At 55.0% G+C, this 13391-nt stretch overlaps 4 protein-coding genes across 4 annotated transcripts; all 4 read right to left on the bottom strand.

Annotated features, from left to right (window-relative positions):
- Nucleotides 1-338: 338 nt before the first annotated feature.
- Nucleotides 339-849, bottom strand: M406DRAFT_45958 (uncharacterized protein; the record flags this gene model as incomplete). The annotated part of the gene is made up of 2 exons (XM_040924290.1): nucleotides 339-648; nucleotides 764-849. Coding segments are annotated over 2 exons (396 nt in total), but the record flags the coding sequence as incomplete, so codon positions are not given.
- Nucleotides 850-3138: 2289 nt separating this feature from the next.
- Nucleotides 3139-4776, bottom strand: M406DRAFT_263204 (WLM-domain-containing protein; the record flags this gene model as incomplete). Its single annotated transcript, XM_040917573.1, has 4 exons — nucleotides 3139-3353; nucleotides 3380-3427; nucleotides 3543-4571; nucleotides 4644-4776. 4 exons carry the CDS (start codon nucleotides 4774-4776, stop codon nucleotides 3139-3141), a joined length of 1425 nt encoding a protein of 474 aa, XP_040773425.1.
- A 457-nt stretch (nucleotides 4777-5233) lies between these two features.
- Nucleotides 5234-7577, bottom strand: M406DRAFT_227111 (galactose oxidase; the record flags this gene model as incomplete). The annotated part of the gene is made up of 4 exons (XM_040915760.1): nucleotides 5234-5494; nucleotides 5581-5829; nucleotides 5913-6423; nucleotides 6544-7577. Coding segments are annotated over 4 exons (2055 nt in total), but the record flags the coding sequence as incomplete, so codon positions are not given.
- A 701-nt stretch (nucleotides 7578-8278) lies between these two features.
- On the bottom strand, nucleotides 8279-12653 carry M406DRAFT_347518 (uncharacterized protein; the record flags this gene model as incomplete). The annotated part of the gene is made up of 4 exons (XM_040922305.1): nucleotides 8279-9198; nucleotides 9412-9622; nucleotides 9755-12353; nucleotides 12478-12653. The coding sequence occupies 4 exons, from the start codon at nucleotides 12651-12653 to the stop codon at nucleotides 8645-8647; spliced, it is 3540 nt and encodes a 1179-aa protein (XP_040773423.1). The 3' UTR covers nucleotides 8279-8644.
- Nucleotides 12654-13391: the final 738 nt, after the last annotated feature.

The raw sequence follows: 13391 nt of genomic DNA, 5'->3' as shown, positions 1-13391 counted from the left end.
CCCTCGTCCATGAACGCCGCTCATGATCCCACCCTAAAGGGTCACGGTGATGGAGCACTTCCGTTCCGTGACCTGAAATATGAATCGAAAATGAAGTGAAGGGTGTCAAGGCCACCCCGGGCAGACCATGTGTGCTGCCATGATATGTGTGTGTGTGTGTGTGTGAGTGTGCGTGTGAGAAGGTAGACACACGTGTCATGTATCATCCCAACAATCTCATAACATCCCCGCCCAGAAAAAGGAGGACCGCACAACAAACCTCACGACTTGTCGTCAAAGGTCATTCCCCCCCCCCCCCCCTCCCTCCTTTTTTTTTTTCATTTTTTTTTTTTTTTTTTTCACAGATCCATCGCATAGAGCGTGCTCTCCAGCACAAACCCAATATCCCCCCAAGAAGCCCCGCCCAGACAGACCCCCGACAAGCTGCCCGTAGGGCACTTGTCCCGGGCGGCCCGCACGCACTCCTCCCACCGCACCTTGGAGATGTCGATGGTGGTGCCTGGTCGCAGCGTGGTGAGGGTGAACTGGGCGCTGCCGCGCTTGCCGACTGTGACGGGGGACGAGGCGCGGCAGCGGGTGTGGGCGGGGCCGGAGATGCCGTCGCAGATGGCCAGCTGGGCGGCGTTTTGGTCGTGGTAGACGATGTGACTGGTGTTGGGGGGGGGGGGAGAATTTGCGTGTGTAAGTGAGTGAATGATGAATGTTGATGGCAATGAATGTCCAAAATCTGTGAGATAAAGTAAAAAGGAAAGAATATACTTACGCCTCTGGATCCCAACAGGTAACCTCGCCTACCGCGTCTGGGTTGAGAGGTATTGTGTGTCGCAGAGAGAGGACCTCAAAGTGCTCTATTCATTGGTCATCAGCATTTATGGCATCAACGAAAAACAGAGCGAGAGAGAAAAGGAATTGTTGAGAGGGCCGATGGAGGGGTTTCATCATACCTTGTGGCACACTCCAAGGGCCAGGCAGTGCACTGGTGAAGCCGGCACCGGTGAGGGTAGTGATGGCCATGGCCACCAAGGAAGTCACGCGCATATTGGTTTTTGGTTTTTTTTTTCTTTTCCTTCTCGTTCTTGAACGAGGTAAAAAGAGAAATGATAAATGAGCAATAGGTGCCTTTGGTCAAGCTGTCCCAAAGTCCCTGTAAACTCAGTCAAGTCACAGCCTGGTTTGCGCGAGTGGAAAACGCAGGTTTCGATCGCGACGAGGCTGGGACCAGCTGAGAGGGAACGAAAGGGAAGCGGCGACAAGGACCGTTGAGCTCTTTGAATTAAAACAAGAGGATGCTGCTGATGATGATGACGACGACAACGAGGGAAATAAATGATAAAAAAAATTCACTGCCTCTGGTCGGAAATTTGGTTGATAAGAACCGCAATGCAGAGGAAGCAGGATGTCATTTCCCAGAGCCCCGCTGCCAATATAAAGAGGGTCAGCACTTGAGGGTGATGGGATGCATGAGCGGGTTTGCGGTGAGTGAGTGATATAAAACTACATCCAAGCAAGAAAGAGAGAACAAGACAATAAAAAGGACAGAAAAAAAAGGGTCTTAGATAAGACAAATTGTGATTGAATGTGACTGTGACGGTTTTCAAAGCACAGGAATAAAAGAAATCATGTGTTTGTCCCCACAGTATATAGCATCTTTGAAATGAACACAGTCTGAGCTATATTAATCTGGGGAGGATCTCTTCCCGGTCCCGTCACATTGTTCAATATAGTGCGTGCTACCGTCAAACCCCCCGGCGCTGCAACTAGGCGGCACACGGCGGTGCCGTGCAGATTTGACTTCGCAAGATCCGCAACCCACCTATGACAGCCTACCTCCCTGTTCTGGAAGAAGAAAAATAGAGAAATAAATCAAAGAGCAAACCTTGCTGCCGATTGTGCCGTCGGTGATTTTTTGCAATCACTAGGGAGAGGGGCCGAGTAGGGGGGTGGTCTTTGATTAAAACCGTTGGGCTATTCCTTGATTCCCTTTTTCTCCGGCGCAAACAGTGATTTGATGCCTTTTAAATAAATTTCAAGAGACACAACAAAGTCTTGTTTCCCTTACCCATCATGAGGACAAGCCCCCCCAAAAAACACAAGCGAGTCAAGTCGAACCGACTTCTCCACTGCCTCTTCTCTGCTTCGTCTGTAATCGATTTTATGCTTACTTGGATCCCTGCTCGCCAGTCTCCACTTATGATGTTGTGTGGCTGAATTGTTTATCCTGTAGGAAAAATCCTAAGCTGACGTCGTCCCATCAGGTTACTCTGCTCCAGGAACAATCAATTTGGTAAGGTGGGAGGGGGGGAAACAAACTTCGGAGGAAAACAAAAGATGAAACGAAAATGTGGTCCCTTATCACAAGTCACACCCGGCACAAAGCTCTGACCCCGGGAAATAAGGAACGGGCCAGGAAGCCGATCCCCAAGCCAATCGGTGAGGTTGGCGAAATTGGATGAGTGATTTGTACATGATAACTGATTTGCTCGTCATCCAGGAAGAACCCTCCCATACACCGACGAACCAGGGAATATACAATTCATGCAGAGATTGAGAGGGGCAGATCCAATAAAGACTCAGGACCTTCTCGTCTATTTGAGCCACTCCTCTTATCTGCTCATCGGTCGACTTGTCATGGGAAGTGTAGGCAAGTAAATAATTATCATACGTTCCGGAGAAGGGGGAAGGTTGCAGAGGCAGAAGTCGTGAGATTCCTCGGAAGGAGCCTGTTGAGGGAAAACATCACAGAGGGTTGTGCCAATAATCGACGACTATTCATTCATCCACTACGCCAGATCACACATAGCCTGAATTCATGTTCTACTAGCGGGTTATTTTTATATTGAATTCTCTTTTCCCTGCAGCCTGGTGTGTCGTTCCAAAATCCTCTTCATCCTGCCGTTGAAAGACGGTAGGGTATTTAGGCGGCCGACCTCTGGATGGCATTTAGGCGTCCATAAGTTCACAGAGCAAAGGTCGCAGGTATGCAACCATTCCTTGGGTGCTTCGATAGTCCAGACGAGGCCTCAAATATACCCCAATGCAGAAGAGTTCGTTCGTTGGGTCTTACTCATTTGCATCCTCCGACAAGTACTTATGAGCATATGAGGCTGCCAAGTGTCAAACAGTCTTCCACGACAATCTTCAGCAGGCAGCAGCGGCGGCAGCAGCATCCTTGCGCTGTCCACAGACACCACAAGTGCCACAGTCCCCAGCATTGAGATAATTGCCCCCTCTGCAGGAAGCACTCTGGCAGCTCCAGGTCCCAGGAACGCTCTCTGGGACAAGGACGTTTGAGCACATACTGCACGTCACAGTGTAAGCTTCATTCGCAAAGGAACAGGAGCCACACGTGCGTCCTCCTCCCCCAGCAGCTGAATTTGACGAGCCGTCCGAGGTCGATTGTCTCTCCTTGGTGACCTGCGGGGTGGACCTGCTGGTGCTGCTGCCCGCTGGTGAGTCTCTTGGTTCGCGTGTCTGAGCCTTCCCCTGTCCTGTCACCATAGGCCTCGGGCCCCTTTGGCTGGTTATCTGGTCGTCGACTATACCGATAGAATCCTCCCCAGCGAATATCTCTCGGCTAGATTGCGGAGCCGCGGGATTGGCGGGGGCCTCTTCTTGTTCTCTATCCTCGGCAGGCTTGCTCCTGCTGGGGGCAAAGTATGCCGTGATGGAAGACTGAAGCTCCTTCATCTCATTGGCAGCCTCCTCGTCGTCGGGATCCTCGTCCTCGCAGACCTTCACCATGTGATTGCCCTTGTCGTCGACCAATTTCTTCCCGTCGAGGTCAACTGCGTCGTCTGCTGTGGGATCGATGTCGGCGCCATCCTCGTAGTCGCTCTCTTCATCACTGTCGCCACTGTTCCCCTCCTCTTTCTTCACCTTGGGTCCCTCATCCTGAGGCTCTTCTTTTTGGTGCTCGAACCTGGCCAGTGCGGCCGCGGCCCTCAACTCTCTTCCCCTGTTACTGCCTGCCACCCTCGGCGCCGCCCGTGTCCGCTTTCCCTTCTCAAGCCTGGCCTTGACGCCGTCATCAGCTCCGAGCGCGACACCGTTCTTGCCAAACTTCTTCTCGATCCGCCTCTGCTTCCTCTCCTGGTAGCTCAGCTCCTCCCCGCCACCGGCACCACCCTTCCTACCTCTCTTCCTCCTTCTCCTCGACCTGAAAGTCCCACCGCACAGGCTCTCCGGCAGCTCCTCATCCCCCGCCACCAGCGCGCCACCCCCAGCCTCCCAAGCCCCCGTTCCCAGCAGCGCACCTGGCCCCCACATGCCCTCCCCCGTATATCCGCGCCCCCAGAGCCCGCGCATCTGGTCCGCATACAGGTTCCGCACGGCCCAGAAGGCCCGGCTGTGGTTCATCTGCGCGCAGTGGGCGAGCTCATGCATCATGACCATCTGCACGTAGGCAAAGGGCAACCAGCGGGTGGAGGAGGAGCCACCGCCGCGGCGGCCGGGGGCTCGGAGGACGAGCTGGATGATCTCACCGGCATTGAAGTTGCGGCCGACGAACTCGCGGTTGGGCTCGTATTCTTCTAGGGTGGTGATGGAGAGGTGGTGTTCTCGCATGATGGGTACTGTTCCTGAGTGTGAGCGGTTTTGGTTTGTCACTCCGAAGGTGGGTGGAAAGAAGGTGAGTAAGGACGTACGGCATTGAGCTGCTATTCGCTCTAGAAACTCTTGGGCTCTGGCTTCATTTTTACCCTTGAGTGGTTTGATGAAGATAATGCGGTCGTTTGGATGGGTCTTTTTTGCATTGAGACGCTGGATGCCGAGTGGCATGATGGGCAAGGTTTGAGGATTGCGTCACGACTTGTATTGTCTGGTTTTCGATGGAGGATGTGCAAAATTCAATGATTTTTTAGTTAGTCAGCTGTGTGTGACTCTTGCCAAGTATGGATGGGAATCGTGGTTTCCTCCTTTTTTGGTGATGAGAGTAAAAGTAGAAGGTACCACTGTGCGTTAGTTGTGAACTGGATGATTCCAAAAATACCCCGCGACGCGCATCGAAACCGCGTTGAGAGATGCACACCAATTCAATTAAGCGGACTTATTTAGTCAATTCTCCATCTCTTCCTCATCGGCCTTCGCCACCAAAGGCATCAGCATACTCCTACAGGCGACTTGTTTTCAATTTTGATCATATTGAGACATATACGTAATATGGAATAAATGATATCACAAATGCAGCAACATTTCCCTTTTATCTCCTCCGTGCACCTGCACCTCCACCGCCACCACCAGCGCCGCCACCACCTCCTCCCCGGTCGGCCAACGAGATGATCTCACTGATACCAGCAGCTTCCTGCTCATCCTCAAGGGCCGTAATCTCCTCCCGGCAGTCCCACCACTTCTCCTCGCTCAGCTCAAAGGCCCTCGATTTGATCTCCTTGATCGTTAGCGTCTCGGGCTTGATGCCCTTCCACCGCAGGCTGGTCATGAGCACTTCCTGCCATTCTGCTGATGTGCGTTGGAAAAAGTCTCTTCTCGACTCAAAGGGCTGTAAAGGGGGGGGGGGGGTGGGGTTGTTTATGTCAGCGAGTGAACGGTTGTTACAAATGAGCAGCATTAGGGGTCGAGACTCACCCGAGGATGCGGTAGTCCATCGTCTACTGATGTGACGGTCGTGTCTGCCTCGGATTCTTCTTCCTCGAAAGTAGCACTTGTTGGTGTCGATACCTCCGAGGCGGTGTCTGCATCCATACTGGCCACTTCGCCTTGTTTCTTCTTGCGCTTGCTGGCCGTGTACTTGGGCTGCTCGTTGTCTTCCTCCTGCATCTCAACGTCTTCATCCTCATCCTCTTCATCCTCCATGTCTTCGTCCTCCTCATCGTCCTCGTCATCTTCCTCGTCCTCAGATTCCTAGTGCACAGCAATGTATCAGTTCCTGAATGACCACAGAAGTAGAGTTGGGGGACACTCGAGGAGGAACTCACAATCCAGTCCTCCGTCTGCCGGCTGAAGATCTCCTTGCACCCGTCCATCTTCCCGAGGTCGATTGCATACATCTCGTCAAACGTAAACTCCCGGTCGCCCTTTTCAAACGTGCCGCCGTAGATATACAGCACGTCGTCCTGGACCGCGAGCTGGGCATTGAACCTCGGGTGCGGGAACTCCATGGTGACCGGCATGTCGCGCACTGGCTTTTCGTCATCATTGCTCTCCTCGGCTTCCTTCTTGTCCAGCGCCATGTCCTCGGCGTCCTCGATGCTCTTGCCCGTCTCGAGTGCGGCAAGCTGCCGCAGCAGTTCCTCCTCCTTGGCCTGGGCACGACCCCGCCGTCCGACCCTCTCCTCATTACCAGTCGCCTTTTTCTGTGCCCTCGGCTTCCGCAGCGTGAGCGGGAAGAAGCGGTTCCGCTCTATGTTCCAGGCGAAGAGCCCATTGAAGAACTCACTATCCATTCCCTCCTCGCTCTCCTCAACATCACTATCAAGCAGGGAGTTGTCTCGTCAGCACATACACCTTCCTCCAGGGGACATCACTCACCAGCAGACATAGTTTCGAAAAAGAAGAAGAAAAAATGAAACAACACGGGCATGGACTTACTGCACACCGCCAAACATGATCCCTCTACCCTTGTGATACGCCATCGTGGCACCCGCCCGTTTCGGCTCCGGCGCATTCGCAGGCTTCTTCCTTCTCTCCCATCGCACTGTCGGCGGCGTGGCCGCAGAAGCATCGGACGCGGGCGGCGTAATACGCAGGAAAAAGCAGTCCTGGTGGACCATGGGCCGTAGCACGTTCCTAGCACCTCCCGCACCACCACCGCCGCCTTTTCCCTTCCCTCCTCCGCCGCCGCCTGCATTTCCCGTGGTGGCCTTGACACGCGAGTAGCCCCCAAACAGCACGGCGCCCTGCTCGTGCGGGAGGAGGGTGAAGCTGGACCGGGCGTCGGGCTTGAGCTGGGCGGGTGGCAGCGTGGGCGAGAACCACACGAAGTTGACCGTGTCATACAGCCACAGGTCGGCGAGGTAGCGGGTGCTGTTGGCCGTGTCCTGAAACCCGCCAAAGAGGATGATGTACTGCTTGAAGTAGGTCATGCGGTGGCCGCTGCGGGCGGGCGGGGTCTTGCCCTTGGGCTCGAGGCGCATCCACTCGCGCGTGTTGGGCTCGAGGCGCCAGAAGTCGTTGTAGTGGTAAAAGGTGCCCTGCTTGGGGCTGGAGAACTCGCCGCCAAACAGGTAGACGTACTGGGCCTGGTTGCCGCCGCGGCACCACGCGTGGCCGGACCGGGGCAGCGGTGCGTTGGGGCTCGTCACCGTCTTCCACACGTCGCGGTCGATGTGGTAGATGTGCAGGTCGTTGAAGAAGGTCGCCAGCGCCCCGTTGAAGTACTCGCCGCCAAAGAGGAGCAGCTGGTTGCTGTTGGACGGGCTGGCGAGGAAGCACGAGGCAGACCGCGGCTTGGGCGGGCCCTCGGCCACGACCTCTGTGATCTTGAGGAACTGTTCCTGCGCACGCTGGTACTCGGCCAGCACCTCGTCCAGGTCGACATCCTCGGCATCGCTCCCGTCGATCTTGGATGCTTTGGTCTTGGCCTTCTTGTCGGCCTTCTTCTCCTGCTTGGCCTTCTTTTCAGCAAGCTTGGCCTTCTTGTCGCCGGATTTCTTGTCCTTTTTGCCCATGCTGGTGAAGAGAAGATGAGAAAAAGAGAGCAAATAGAAAGTTGAGTCTTATTGTTCCAAGGATCGGCTTGGTTTTGACTTGCTGGGCTCGGTTCGTGTGTGGTTTGGGTAGACCTGATGATGAAAGTGGGCAGGCAAGCGCTCTGCTTGAGTATATATAGATGGAGAAATTCTTGACTGACTGACACCAGAAGGGAGAAAAGCAGACGAGGCGGCCAGGCCCAACAAGCAGTTCGAGTGCAACAGCGAGACTCAAATATTGAGGTCAAAGCCTGAGTATACTTCGTGAAATACTGATACTAGTAATGAGCTGTTCCAAGAGTATCAAACGGATTTCATTATAAGTTTGAGATTTGGTCTGGTGGTCAGTAAAAAGTATGGAGGGGCTAAAACTCATACCTAGCTACTAGGCAGGTACAATGGAGGGGCATGTGGAGTACAGTACTCAAGAGTTAGAGGCGGGGTGGAGGCAGCCCCGCGCTTCCCTCGTGGTCCCTCTCTCTCTCTCTCTCTCTCTCTCTCTCTCTCTCTCTCTCTACAACCAACCAGAGTAGGGATTGGGGCGGTTGGAAAGGAAACAAGAATTCTTTTGATGCAAAATACAACTGCGCACAGCAAAATTACATCTCATGCATAAAAGGACGGACACCTTACTTGAATAGAATACATATGAGCATTCTTTCTTCTGAGAGCTTGCGTCTTGAGATGATGTCACCCAACAAAAAATTACACATATCTCTGGCGACATGACATGACATATTCTTACCGTCTGCCTCATAGCAAAATATAAACAGTGAAAAGGACCCCTCTACTCTGAATGATAAAAAATCCTCAAGCCCACCTGGTTCCTGGGTGCCAAGCTACCCAGTGTCCTGTTCCCACCCTCTTCCAAGAAAACCAAGAAAACGCCACATATCTTTGTAGACAGTTCGCCCAAGGCACAACAATGTTTTCTATATTGTCAAGTTCCTCAAAGATCATCATCACTCATCGCGTATAATCAGGCCAGTCAAAATTCCCCTCTACATGACCACACACTTCTTGTCCTTTGCAGCCTTCCGAGCCTCTGCGTCAGAATAGTGGTACGGCCTCGTCGCACGCCCTCCAGCCGTCGTCATAGTAATGTCGGTCCAGGCACTTTGGCTCATCACGTCATATTCCGGCTCGTTAGGCCTGCTCTTCCTCGCCCTTCTGCTCTTGCTCCGACTGGGCCGCCAGCCCTTCTTCTTCGCGTCAGCGATATTCTTGGCAGCGCTGCGCTCTGCGCGGGAAGGGCGTCGGTTCAGAGATGAGTTTCGGGTCGAGAAGTCGCTGGGCGCAGGCGGCTGACTCAGGAAGCTCGGGACGAATTGATGACCTTGCTCCTGTTGTCCATGATAAATGCTCTCTAATCGTTCGGCGGCGGGCCTTGGGATACCTGGGCTGCGGCCAGGGCGTGGATGGCGAGGGACGGGAGCAACGATTGGCACTCCGGCTCGGGGATCCAGCGGCTGTCCCGTAGGTGCGTCGTACGCGGCCTGGATACCAGTGGGGGTGCTGATGATCAGAGGTTGGTCAGGCGCCTGGTGAGCGTGATCTATCGTGTGAACGCCACGTGATGGCGACGAACCCATCGCCAGAGGCTGAGCATACGCCATTTGTGGGTGTTGGTAAAATGTTTGGGCCGTCCCAGGTCGGCTTGACTGTTGCGCGATGGAAAGGGGTCGAGCTCTCTCGTCGCTCCGGCTCTGGGCCCGACTTTGCGCTCGGCTTTGGCTTCGGCTCTCACTTCGACTTGAGGCGCGGATACGAGGAAGGTGGAAACCAGTTGAGATGCGTCGAGCCAGCGAGGACTGCCTACTACTCGCCCGGTCCTCGGATGCAAGCTCTTGCGGAGGAGGCGGGGGTAGAGCATGGGCTGCTATGTCGCTCATCGTTGTGTGCGTCGCTGGAGCTGTTAGGGGGTAGCCTGTAGAGATTGTGGAGGCTCCGTGAGGGATAGGTGGTGGCATCGGCCACGTCTGAGATTGCACGACAGGTATTGGATACGAGACGCCGGCTGTGTGCGGGTTCCATGTCGAGTCGGCTGGTGAATGCTCGACCATGGCCTGTCTACCGTTGGAGGGATGGTAAGAAAGGTGCGCAGACCTGGCGGCAGTTGTCTGGATGCGCGGAACCAGCGGAATGGAGCGCTGCGTCCCCGTGTAAGGCATGGTGCTTGAAAGGGACGGTGATGGGTCAGACGCAGGGCCCACAGGCGTCTGGGATATATCGCTGCCATCGGTGTTCCGGTTGTCTGCAGTCACGCTGTCCTGTAGGCGTGGGGTATCGGGAGGTGACACATTGTAGATGTCATCCTCATCGTAATGTGATGTCCTCGCCGCGGAGGACGCGGCCGGTATTTGTTGTTGAGCCGAGGGCATGGTTGGGTAGCTCGATAAGCGGTGATGTGCATTGTTGATTACCGGCGTCCTCACAGTGTGATCCGGCATATATGTTTGGCGCCTTGAGGAACGTTCTTGTGATTGTGCCGGCACCCCTCCCACAAGTCCAGCCGAGGTGGAAGGTCGGTGTTCCTGAGGAATAGGCGGAACGGGTGGAATGGATGGCATCCGAGGTACTGGTGGTATAGCAGTCGCATCCTCATCTCGCGTGCCGTGAGGTCGTGCCGAGGCGATCACGGGCACCATCGAGTGACGCAAGAACGCGGGCGTCTCTCCAGGATCCTCCTTCTGGTAAGGCGGCGGTGGCGGCACCCAGTTGTCTGCATCACTCTCATGAGGGTGCTCGTTTCGTCCGTCCGCCCGACGGTACTCAATAGGAGCTCCTGACGAGGTCGTCGGGTTGCGCTGTCTGTGATTTGCAGCCGCTGTTGCCGCCCGACGTAGAGTCGAGATGGACCGCGGTCCAGTATGCGAGTAGGGTGCATCGAGGGCCTCCACTTCTTCCAGGACAGCATTTGTCTCGGTCTCTTCAGTCGCCGCAGAGGCTGGCCGTGGCCTCGTTGGGGCAGCACCCATCCGACGCGGTAAGAGTGGATCGTCGTCGTCGTCGCCATCATGATCGTCGACAGACCGCGCGGGGGTCGGTCGTGCAGCTGTCGTCGCAGCTCTCATCATCGCACTTCGGTTTCCTCTTCTTTGTGCCACAGTACGCCTTCTGACGATGGCGACCTCGGTTTCCAGGTCACGATGCTCCTCCTCGAGGATTTCAGGCTCCTTCATCCCTACCTCGATTGTGATTTCATTGACACAGCCGTCGTTGAGCCCGTAGTCAAAGTCAACAAGCGTGAGCCTGCCGCCGTCCTCAAAGTCCATGCCATCATCATCCATGCTGATCGGCTTGGCGGGTGTGGCCCCCTTTGCCGTGATGACCAGACGCTCTTTCAACGAGTGGTCTCCAAAGGAGGCAACCCATTTCAGCGTAGACACGCCGCTAAGCTCTGCAGCCTTGAAGCCACCGACCAGAGTATTCCGGTATCTGTCACAAAGCAGCTGCCACTGCGGAACCCTACTCTCTCCAGCTTCCTGCGTCCGAGGACGGGACCGCAGAGATGATCCACTGACGCTACGGGCTACCCCTTCTGAGCAGCCGTTTACTTCGAGCAAATTACTCGAAGTATCCGGGACGGCCTCGAGATCTTCTGGTATACCGTACAGCCACACTTCTTTGCCCTGGAAACCAGCGGAGACCAGCTCACCACTATACGATGCCGAAGGCAGGGTGCATGGCACTAATTTGGAGGGTGTATTCGAGATTGGCCCTGTGAAATACGTAGTACCGTTGCGCAAGTCATCGATGCGAACGGCACGGAACGTCTCGAAGCTGCGGTCATAGGTGAAGGTCCAGAACGCCTCGTCGTGGCTCGACTCCTGGAGCAGGACGGCATGACTGCAGTCGCGACTGGAGTTTGGGAACAGGATGGATGTCGTCCAGAGAGCACTGATGTCCTCGCTTGACATCTGGGCGCCCGGGTCGTAGTAAGGAGCCGTCAGGATCACGGTACTCGGCTGTGCTGAGTGGAGAGTAGTGCCTAAGATCTGGGTTCCGTCCAGGGAGAAGGCTAAGGCGTCAACACCATCGCATTTCACAGATCTCCTCTCAGTTGCCAGGGCGCCTGGGTTCAGCGCCTGGACCTCGATACCGCCCTCGTATGCAGCGGCCAGCACGTTTCCGCATGGCGACAGAGCAATGGCTCGAGGGCTGTGGTCGAGAATGATAGACTGGGTACGCTTCGGAGGAGTCTGTGTGAGGTCGTAGAGGTCTACCTGCATCTCAGTCAAGAGCACAGCGAGCAAGGATCCATCGTCCATGATGCACGTCGCAACGGGCCGCCGGAGGATCTTCAGCTCCCTCTCCACGGAAATTGTGGGACAGCGGAGGTCGATGATGTGGATCCGGGACGAGTTGTACGCAAGCAGGTAGTGGCCCTTTGGCGACGGGCTGAAGGACATGCCATCCCCACCAGGGCACGAGGAAGAGCTGATCGAATTGGACACGAGCTTGATCTCAGTATGGTTAGGACGCAAGTATGGGGCGAACAGGTTGCGCTTGACCTCGCGGGCGAAGAGCTTCCTCAGCTGCGGCAGGTTCTCCTGCTTCCCGTCCGGCTCCCTCTTGTGACTCGCCGAATAGGAGGGACACCGCATCAGCTGGGTAGCGTAGAGATGGCCTTGCTGCGACGCGCTCCGCCATTTTGAATTGAGCAGGATCAAAGATGCGAAAGCATCCGGGTCGGCAACTTCTAGAATTCTGGTTCGCCGTAGCAGTTCTGGTTAGTCACCTCGTTGGGATCGCGTCATTCGCAGATCATGACGAGCGAGAGAGAGAGAGAGAGAGAGACTGAGAGAAAGAAGAAATTAAAAGATTGCCTCACTGTTGGATGATCTCCTCGGGTAGGTTATGAAAGGCCACGGGTCGAAGTCCATCATCATCCAGATCGTCATCTTCAAACTCCGAGTCGCTCATTACAGGCGGTTTCTCGATCGACGACCGCCTCGGGATGGTCTCGTCGACGGCGACAACGGCCTCATTAGCGGAGACCTGCGACATGGCTAGACAGACGGGGCGAATAGAGGGTCGGCCGCAGGTTGGTCGCGGGATGGCTGATCAGGAGAGAGTCTTTCGCAAGCACCTCACTCCATTCTCGACAGTGAAGGCGTGGGTTTTAGGATGCCATTTATGACACTTGAAGAGAATGAAAAGATCAAAAGATGTATGTCCGTGTTTGCCTGCGTAGATAGAACACAAGACTAGTATTGAGGATGCATGCGCGGCAAACTGGGATATAGGCTGTCTATCACCCGATGAGGGATGAGGAGGTAAAACGGCCAGGGGCGCGACAAGGAAACTGGAGAATGGAGGCAAAATTGACAGACAAGTAGGTAGGGAGCCCCTCTCGTAGGATAAGTCGAAGCAGATGTCTGTGACGCCTTCTAAAGAGTACCAAGCACTGCTGCTGCTTCACGCAATAAGTGGTTGTCGGAGGAGGACGAGGATGAAAAGGAACAGACTGGCATCTGGCTGGCCCACGCGATTCACAATTCCCATAGGATGGTGCAGCGCAGGGTCTGTCTGGTCTGGAAATTTCTGAAATCAGCAGGTGGTTGGCTGTTGAAGGCGAGGTCACTGAGAGGTTCAATTGGGTGTGTCGGCAGAGGAAATGAGCGAGCGCTGACATGCAGTTAGTTTACTTGGGTGACTTTCGACTTGCTGAGGCGGAGCAGAGGCGCCAAAAGGGCTGCGAGCGACGAGGGGCGTGTTGGGAGTTGTGGGGCCCGGGACCCTTCG

Source organism: Cryphonectria parasitica (genome assembly GCF_011745365.1).
Source record: "Cryphonectria parasitica EP155 unplaced genomic scaffold M406scaffold_7, whole genome shotgun sequence".
Taxonomy (NCBI): Eukaryota; Fungi; Ascomycota; class Sordariomycetes; order Diaporthales; family Cryphonectriaceae; genus Cryphonectria; species Cryphonectria parasitica.
Note: the sequence above shows the minus strand (reverse complement) of the source record. Positions and strands in the feature narration are given on the sequence as shown.